The 9,848-nt window shown below is 38.3% G+C and overlaps 1 protein-coding gene across 1 annotated transcript; it reads left to right on the top strand.

Annotated features, from left to right (window-relative positions):
- Positions 1-1,911: 1,911 nt before the first annotated feature.
- Positions 1,912-8,579, top strand: LOC130186798 (serine/threonine-protein phosphatase 6 catalytic subunit-like). Its single transcript, XM_056404088.1, has 7 exons — positions 1,912-2,074; positions 3,124-3,219; positions 3,644-3,709; positions 4,755-4,896; positions 5,013-5,092; positions 7,229-7,438; positions 7,530-8,579. The coding sequence occupies exons 1-7, from the start codon at positions 2,000-2,002 to the stop codon at positions 7,776-7,778; spliced, it is 918 nt and encodes a 305-aa protein (XP_056260063.1). The 5' UTR covers positions 1,912-1,999; the 3' UTR covers positions 7,779-8,579.
- The last annotated feature ends 1,269 nt before the right edge of the window (positions 8,580-9,848 follow it).

Consider the following 9,848-nt stretch of genomic DNA (forward strand, 5'->3'; position numbering starts at 1 on the left):
CTGTTGCTCATCCGTCTTCATCATGTCTGCATGATGTCTCTGTGAATAGCTTTATATTTGTAGGGTTAGTAAAATTAGAGCAGCACCATCTGGAGGGCAACGCTGTGCAGGTTCCTTATGTGCGACTGTTAATGTTTATTGGCAAACTGGTTACCTTCTTATAATTATAATTTTTTTTTCAATAATAATAATTTATTATATAGTAGTTATATCTGTCAGAAAGCAGATAGAACTACTGAAACTATGTGTTTATCCTAACACATTATTAAATTACCAGTTAAACAGTTACGCATGTACAATCTGTCCAACACATTATGATACTTAAGTCTGGTCAGAGTCGCACGGGTCCAATTTTGTAAATCCTCACCCACAGAGTTTGGCTGAGGCAGCTCCCATTTGTTATTGATCTACTACAAAGTGACGCAAAGATGCGGTAATCATGTGTTCACATATCTAAAATCAGTCAGCTCTGAAATGATGATGAATCGAGGGGTAAGAGGTTGTGTTATTCCCAATAAAAAAAATCTCGGCGGCTTATTAGACTCATTTTGTGAGTATGTTCTACCTGTTACACGTAGCCTCGCATGTATCTGACCCAGTGGAGGCCTCTGAGCTGTTGTGTTACTATTAGATTGTAGGCTGTAGCCATACATAAACGATGGGAACATAATACTTGGAGGAGATGATGAATTTGGTCATGAGCTCTGTCCAGCTGGGTTTCCCAGGTAGCCAAAATGGTTTGGCTCTATAAAGGCCCAAATCCGGCAGGCCAGAAGAAATAACTCACCCCAAGCCTGACTCATTCAAACCTGTCTTGAATCGGCCCAAGTACCGGTCTGGGTCCGGCGGCTGATTGTGAACCGGCAGTGCCAGTATAGGGCTGCAGTCACCCCAGCAGAAATAATAGATCTAACCTACATGTATACTGGGCTAAGTCTGGTTGCCAAAACCTAATTCACACTGTCATCACTGGGCTAAAATCACCCCAACAAAACTGTCAGCACTGGCCCATACGAACTGGCCCAACTACAGAGGCTGGCTTTGCCAGAATTGGCCCATATATAATCCAGTTGCCAGCCTGCAAAAATGCCAGAGCTATCGCTACCCTAATATCTCTCTATGACTGACCTTGTATACTGCCAGAACCAGGAAATGTTTTATTAGTGATACAAAACTACATATATTTTTAATTTAAACAAGAAGGATCCTTCCCTTTACCAAAGCAATTGTTTGTTTGTTTGTTTGTTTGTTTGTCTTTGACACAGAGATAGGCTAAGATTCTGAAATGTATCTCCTATAGACACTTGTCAGTTTACACCGCTTGGTGGCTCTGTTTCTCTACTCTCTGACGTTATTTCTGTTCTGTTGCTTCAGCTGTGTGATTTCGCATTTCTGAAAGTGCCACATTTATGCGCAATAAATAGCCGGAGCAGACGTTAATTGTAGAAACAGTAAAACAAAAGGACGTGACAAGATTAAAGAAAACAATAAAATAACAAATGTAATATACAAACAAACAAATACACATACAGTTCCATGGGCATGTTTACGATTTATTGGATATTGTAGAAGAAACAGTTGCCATTATAGCAGCAGGGGGCGCTGTCGCGTGTTCTCTGTACACCAAACGGCAGTGAAGAGAGCGTCAAGTTGGCTGGAGATAATGCTCCTTTAATGTTTATTTCGAAATAAAGGTCTACAAACAGCCACTGACATATTCAGAACATTTTTCTAAATTGAGCCCTTGTCGGTATATACATGGAATATTGTTTTTGTAAAGCTTACGTGATTTGTTTTGGGCGTTCTTTATTACTAGAAGACTGACTCCTCGGTAAAAGTCTTTATTTTGAAGGTCTGTACAGGATGTGGTTGACTTTGTTTAGGAAACTTGACGCCAGTGATCAAAGATGACAACGAAGGAGCGGTGAGGAGGAAGAAGAAAGGGAAGTTGCTAGCTGGCTAACAGTTTTACCAATCCTCCGGTTTTAGCATTTCGATAATGGCGCCTTTAGACCTTGATAAGTACGTTGAAATAGCAAGACACTGCAAATACCTACCGGAAAATGATCTAAAGGTGAGTTTAAGCCGCTGGATTTAACCTAGGCCAATGTGCATTAATATCGATTGAACCTAACGGCGTGACTATACGAAGTTTGTTCAACTAGCGTGGCTAGTAACTTATCTGCTAGTTATTACTCGGAGGTAGCAACGGGTTACTGATTTTAAGCACATTTTTGCGGCGTCGCCGATAATAGCGACCGAACTAACTAGAATGAAAATGTCAGGGTGGACAGGGAAGTCAAAGAGAAAGCTGTAATGCTTAACCTAATGCTACAAGCTAACAGTTAGAGGTTTGTAATGGTGGGAACCACGGCGGAACGAGCAGAAGCCTGTCATCAGCAGTCTGCATCAGGAGCTATGCCCTTACTCACTGCAGCTACTTACAGCATTATTACCATCAATGATAATACAGTAGTGTTTAGTGTTGAAACCAGACTCTAAATCTGTAATTCATCCTCCTTTCCAACCTCACCATGTCGGCTAACATCTCCTCTAATAGTCAGCAATGATGTATTGATTTTCTCTAATGCTTTAATGCGCAGTAAAGAACCAATATGAACTGCAGCTCAGTTTAATGGCTTCCTATTCCTCTAATTTTCTTTGTAAGGAAGTAAAGCACTGGGTTAGTGTAAACAGGTTTGCATTAGCTTTACCCTAACTAGCCCCTAACCCGCTTGTGAGTGCTTGCTAATTTAGCCCCTATTAAGAACTGTAATATGATATTCCTGTAACACACACACATATATATATATATATATATATATATATATAAAATCTCGGTAGCACTTTGCCAAGATGGTCTGATCATCTTTCCTGAGCCTTTTTCTGTTACTCCACAAAAGCACAAAGTATTTTTAATCTAGAGTATATCTCACTGTCATCTAGATTGTTTGTGTTTGTTTTTTTAAACCGATTGAAACTCTTTGATTTGTTTTTCTCCACTTCCTCTCTCATATTAATCAGAGTAATACAGTTGACCAGTAAACTGGCAGAATCGTGCTGTTATGATGCTCTGTTATAACAGGGTGTCTGACTAACCATTGTCATACTTCACTTTTTCAGAGATTATGTGATTATGTTTGTGATTTGCTGCTGGAAGAATCAAATGTTCAGCCAGTCTCGACTCCAGTTACTGTTTGTGGAGATATTCATGGTCAGGTAGGCCGAACTTATTTCTTCTTCTAACAACACAGAGAATGATAAATTAACCAGATTTTTACCTTAGCTCCTTTCCTTAGATCCATCCATCTTATTGTTGAAAACTGTATACATATTAAAATAGTGGCTGTTTGTGTGTATTTGCATGTATAAATGGACAACATGAATATAAGGGACAGAGATTAGTTATGGTATCTATAAATTTCATAGCATAATTATTTATGAATAAATAAGTCACCCCACTCCTACTGTCAGCTTCAATACTTAATAATTTGTTATGCTAATAAAAATGGATAACAGTCCATGTCAAATGTAAAATGACTTTGTTGAATTTTTATTACTTTGTTACTGTGACACTTTAGAACAACCATTGACTAATTTTTTTTAAAAGACTGATTGAGTCCTCTTTAATGTTCCTGTGTAGTTTTATGATCTTTGCGAGCTCTTCAGAACTGGAGGACAAGTTCCAGACACAAATTACATTTTCATGGTGAGTGAATAAGTTTTCTTTGTTACAGAATAAACAACAACAGAATTAAATACACTTGAGAACTGCAAAGACTGTTAGTCATGGCTTTTAATCAGTCAATCAACAAATTTTTAGAAAAGAACAGTCCTTATAATGCAGTGAGATAAAAAATAAATCATGTCTTACCTTTTGAAAAATGCCACTTCAGGCTTGTATTTTCCTCCTTTACACATATATTGGGATGTGTGTGTGTGTGTGTGTGTGTGTGTGTGTGTGTGTGTGTGTGTGTGTGTGTGTGTGTGTGTGTATTATGAGTACATTTTATATATGGCAAATTGCAGAAACTGAAAATAGCAACAGTGTGACATTAGCCCTAATCTTGAAACATCATAATAGTGTCACCGCACTCAGCTGCACTGTAATGGGCTGATTCAAGCAACCTCTGTCTTTTTTTTCTTTTTCTTTTTTTATAGAATATGTACTGGTCAGTCACACAGTTGGCTCACTACAGGCAGCTCACACACTTTACACTACAACAGCTAGTTACTTTAGCACAGAGGCTAACTAGTTAGTTCAGAGAGTGTGATATGCCACTATTTGACCCACAGTGACTCACTCATAATTCTTCTCATGAACATTTCCATGAATCACAGTGTACACATGTTCATAGTGTACATACAGACATTAATACATATTATTTGTACACAGTGCTGTGCACCTCTCTCATGCATTGGCAGCTTCTCAAAGCTGCCACTGGCCTTTACCCACTACCTCTAAGAGAGTCAATAAATCTACACAGACACATGGAATCACAAGTGGCATCACATACTATACAAACTCTGTTACAGTAGCATTGTATCATGAGTTAATCTGTGATTCCTTGTCTGACTCTCAACGCAGGCACACTGCATCAGATCTTGTATATTTTAGCACCTTTACTTGCAGTTATTGTTCATATATGAAGATTCACTGTGTCCATTGGACAGTTGTGTTTTGAACAGTTACAGGAGGCTCTTTAATGTTTTGTGATGTCTGATGGTCTGTTGTCTTCTTCTCCTTGCTCCAGGGAGATTTTGTAGATAGAGGATATTATAGCCTGGAGACATTTACACACCTGCTGGCTTTAAAAGCAAAGTGGCCGGATCGTATCACACTTCTACGTGGAAACCATGAGAGTAGACAAATAACCCAAGTGTACGGCTTTTATGGTGAGTAACAAATTCTTTTATGATTATATTACTGTTACTGTTGATGTATCAAGATGTTTTCTGTTTCACAAACTCATTCAACCCCGTTGTCATGTGTGTATTCTGCTTATTTTCAGATGAGTGCCAAACAAAATATGGAAATGCAAATGCCTGGAGGTATTGCACAAAAGTGTTTGATATGCTGACTGTGGCAGCTGTAAGTTCATTCATGCTTCTATCATGTTGGTCACATGATCACATTTGACTTTTGTATTGTTTTTAACATTTTTAACTTACCCTGAATCTTTGATCATTTATGTGTCAATAGCAATGATTCTTAAATGACCGGATGTATTATCCCATTAAACCCTCTGTGTTTACATTTTAGATTACTGACAACCATTCCCCAGTTCATGCAGGTGGCGCTTCATTTTCCAAACCTACACCTACTGGTTTCAGTTCATTTTAGTGAATCAACTCACAGAGTAAACTCAGCAGAGATAATGCACCATAATGAAACACACAGGTTTTCATTAAACCGACTTGATTTTGATTGTTTTAATCACCTTTTAATGGTGGAGTGATCTGTACCTGTTGGTGCGTTCACACGCTGAAGTGAAGGTCTAACGACAGAGGTTCATCTTTCTGCTGCCACTTCCTATTGTTTTCATTGTTTGGAAATTCAACAGGGAGCACAGATAATTATTAGACATGAATGTCATTAAAACTTAATTTGACAGTTATATTCAATGGTCTATAAAGATTATTTGCTTGACAGTTTTAGCTACCTGACAACACATAAACGTACTGTTCCTTTATGTGGAGCTCAGACAGGTTGGAAGACCTGCATACTATTTTGTAAACACAAAGTAATTCGACCGGAAATAACTGCAGAGTAGTGATGCTTTCACAAGAGAATGTCAGAACACAGAATATGAGGCTGAGGAGATCAGACAGGATGATTTTCCACTGAACGAGTGTTGTAGAGTGTTTGAGTCAGACTTTACAGAGGAGGGAAGCACAGTGACACAGAGAGCACAGAGCACCAGCCTTTGTCCTATCAGAAGTACTTGTAGGTGGGAGATCTGTCCTATTTACTCCAACACAGAACTACACAAATGTATAACTCCGCCCTGGAAAATAAAGCAAAAGTAAATTTTGTGAGCAAAATCAGAATTACCATGGGTTGTAGATGTGGACGCTGGGACCTTGTGAGAACGTAAACAATTCTGCAAAATATTACCAAATAATGTAACATATATATATTTGTCTGTCACTAACAGACATGTATGCAGATGGTAGTTATTTGGGTAAAACCTGCAAAATCAGTGGAATGAAACAAATTGTGTTAATCTGAGACTGATGTACTGCTTTGGAAGAAGAGTTGTGACTGCTATAGAGTCAAGCTTGTTCTTTTCAGACAGTAGCAGTGTGATCAGAGCTGCATGGCTGAAATAATTCTGTAGCTTTTATGTGTTTTGAGATAAAAGAAAAGAGTTAAAGTTGATTTGTGTAGTTCAATATCTTACAAAAGCAGCTCAAAGTGACGGACCAGTAGAGAAAATGGGTAGAGCATAAATAAAAACAGACAGCGTGCATACATGAACACCTGTACTAACAAACACCCATATGCACGTGCACACAACCAGTTAATGTAAAACGAATGAAAAGCTAAATTAAACGGTAACGTTTTAAGCTTATTTTCAAAATAAGAGTGTTGGTGAAACCTCAGTTCAGCAGCTAGGATGTTCTGTGTTCAGCTACATTAGAGCCTCATCAACACAACAGTCTATCATGGTAACGATGATAGTAGCAGAACTTGTACAGGTATGAACTAGAACTAGATTTAAAGTGATTATACAATTGATAGTTAGCCAGCTGATAACATGGCTTTATTCTTAGTCGTAGGTAATTTGACCAGTTGTTATTTGCAGGGCGAGCCTTTGCTGCAGTCACTGATCTCCTTCAGTAATGTACAGTATGCAGTACACACAGTACACACTCACTTCAGGACAGTGTTTACCACGTCGTAGTCGTTAAACCACTTCAGTCATTTCTGGGATCAACTGAAGAAGCTGCTCGATGATGAGTTCAGTAAAAGGCAGGATCGTAAGTTAAGATCAGGTGACAAGTGGAAGAAGACAAATGTAAGGCTTCAGTTAACTTCAGCTGAGGTGCTCGTCAGATCTTCAAACAGCGTCTGAAACCTCCGACCCCCACACCCTGTCAGGCTTTGTCCATCTGAAACCTACAGTGCGACAATGATTGGCCTGGGGCGTGGAGGTGAGAAAGCGTCAGATTTACTATGATATTCTCTGCTTTTCTAAAGTCATCTTCTCATCTCTGATGTCAGTTGATAGATGAGCAGGTCCTGTGTGTTCATGGTGGTCTTTCACCTGACATCAAGACTTTGGACCAGATCCGCACCATTGAACGCAACCAGGAGATTCCCCACAAGGGGGCCTTCTGTGATCTTGTGTGGTCGGACCCAGAGGATGTGGACACCTGGGCCATCAGTCCACGAGGCGCCGGCTGGCTGTTTGGCTCCAAAGTCACTAATGAGGTAAAACGTCTGGAAAATAACATATGGAAAACAGCCATCAGCCATCACACTCGAACATATGAAAGTAATTCTCATATCTCTGATTTTTTAGTTTGTTCACATCAACAACCTGAAGCTCATCTGCCGCGCACATCAGCTGGTCCACGAAGGCTACAAGTTCATGTTCGATGAGAAGCTGGTGACCGTGTGGTCGGCGCCCAACTACTGCTACCGCTGCGGGAACATCGCGTCCATCATGGTCTTCAAGGACGTGAACAGACGAGAGCCCAAGCTGTTCCGTGCCGTGCCCGACTCCGAGCGCGTTATACCTCCCCGAACGACCACACCCTACTTCCTCTAATGAGTCCCCTCCATTCTCTCTCTCCTCTCCACCTGAGAGAGCTCAACTCTCAGACGTACTTATATGCAACAGATTTTAAGAAACATCCTGTTCAGGTGTCCAGCATCAGGCTACAGTCTGTCCCACGCCCACTTTGTTCTGTCAGAGGAAAAACTCCTCCTCCACCCCAACGACAAAATTCTACTTTTACATTTCTTGATATTTTAGATTTACATATTTTAGATTTACATGATAAGAAAATGTTTTGATGTTGTGTATCCCACTGAAGCAAATAAAACATTTAAATTAAGTGGTGCCAATAATACATGTTGAAATAAATATATTTCTTAAAATATGACTATAGCAGCTTGATCTCATGCTTGTCTTCTCCTCTTTGTGATCAGTTCTTGAATTAGGACGTAGACTGTTGTTGTTAAGTCGTCCTCAGACGCACACTATATAAACAGCCACTGAGCCCATCCCACAGCATCCCGCCTTAAATGCTGGTTTCATTTTTTAAATGTAATTGTCTTTTTAATTTATTGTTTTTAAAGGGTCCTGTCTTATTGCAGATGCTGTGTAAATTTTATGGCAAACATCCACAAGTGTCTGTCTCAACATCATCTCGTCACTGTGTCTGTAGTCTGATGAATTGTTGATGTGGCTTTTATAGAAACCATCATTTAAAATTGGAAATAAACTTTACAGTGCAGGTGCATTTTCTTGAAGAGCTCAGCTCCGTAGTTGCATTTGTAGCAGAGAACTTCTCTTTGATGTTCCTCATTTTTGTAATTTGAATAAAACATTATTCATTAAATCTTGTGAACAGTCCCTTGACTCTTGAGTTGGGTGGGTTTTTCACACAACCACAGCCTGACCTGTTTGACACTGAGCAGCTCCACTTGCTCATGGGCACCTCAGCGGAGGTAATGACTCAGAGACAAGTTCAGTTCTTTTATTACCAGCAAGACAGATTTATTCAATTCTTAATTAAAGTAATATCAACATTTTATTAAGCAACAATATCTTTGACTAATTGAACAAGTGTGTTATTGAGAGGCTAAGACTCATGATCTTTTTACATTTAACAACACAGACAAAAACATTTAACAACACAGATAAAAAAAAAAGACATAATTGTCATGAAAATAAATGATTATAAGATTAGCATTAGAGGAGCAACTTGATTTTTAAAATAACAAAGGCTGTTTTTAATAATCCAAAAGATGTCATGGATTTAAGGTGTAATGTTAAATTAATCCATTCAAAAGGAGCCTCAAAACAGAAAGCTTAAAAACACATCTGTGCAGACTGAAGATACAGAGAGACAGAGCTGGTCACTGTCTTCATAAATACATTGAGTTATGTGACTGTAAAAACAGCTTTTAAATTGGGTAATTAAAACATGCATTTATAAATGAATATGAACCAGTGAAATGTTTCACTGGCATTTAAAGAGCCTCTTACAGTGATGGGTGTGCAAGATAAACTGTAAATCCAACACAGGCAGCAGGAACTGGATGAACCAGCACCCACTAAGAAAAAACATCAAAATAAGTGACTTAAATGTCTTATATAAACCTTTAGCAAGTTAAATACTATCTCTTGCTTTTATGAACAGAACAGAACAGAACAAAGGGAAATGACCAATATTAAAATAACTAAGAGGATAACAGTAATAAAGGACTACATGCTGCAAATTCCCCCACTTCGTTTGAAGGACAGGGGAAATCTTTCTGCTTAGAATTTATGAATGAATTAATGAATGAATAAATTAATTAATGAATGAACTTTATTTATATAGTACATTTCATACACACAATGCAGCTCAAACTGACAAAAACACCAACACACAGGTTTAATACCATGCACATACAAAAGTAGGTTTTGTGCATTATGGAATAAACAGTTAGTGCTAGGCTACTTATAAAACAGCACTAGAAGAGTTTGTTCTTTTTTATTTTATTTTCATGGGCATAGTGGCTAAAAGTAGTTTTTTGGCAACCTTTGGTATAGTTATTATTATAATTATTATTATTATTATTATTATTAATAATAATGAATTTATTTATTTAATTTATATTGTTATTA

This window comes from Seriola aureovittata, chromosome 18 (genome assembly GCF_021018895.1).
Source record: "Seriola aureovittata isolate HTS-2021-v1 ecotype China chromosome 18, ASM2101889v1, whole genome shotgun sequence".
Lineage (NCBI taxonomy): Eukaryota > Metazoa > Chordata > Actinopteri > Carangiformes > Carangidae > Seriola > Seriola aureovittata.

Bases quoted from the DNA above. Each gene is read 5' to 3' on its own strand.
- LOC130186798 (XM_056404088.1), top strand. From the start codon at position 2,000: ATGGCGCCTTTAGACCTTGATAAGTACGTTGAAATAGCAAGACACTGC. The intron at 2,075-3,123 runs GTGAGTTTAAGC...TCACTTTTTCAG, and splicing joins TACCGGAAAATGATCTAAAG to AGATTATGTGATTATGTTTG. The intron at 7,439-7,529 runs GTAAAACGTCTG...CTGATTTTTTAG, and splicing joins GCTCCAAAGTCACTAATGAG to TTTGTTCACATCAACAACCT.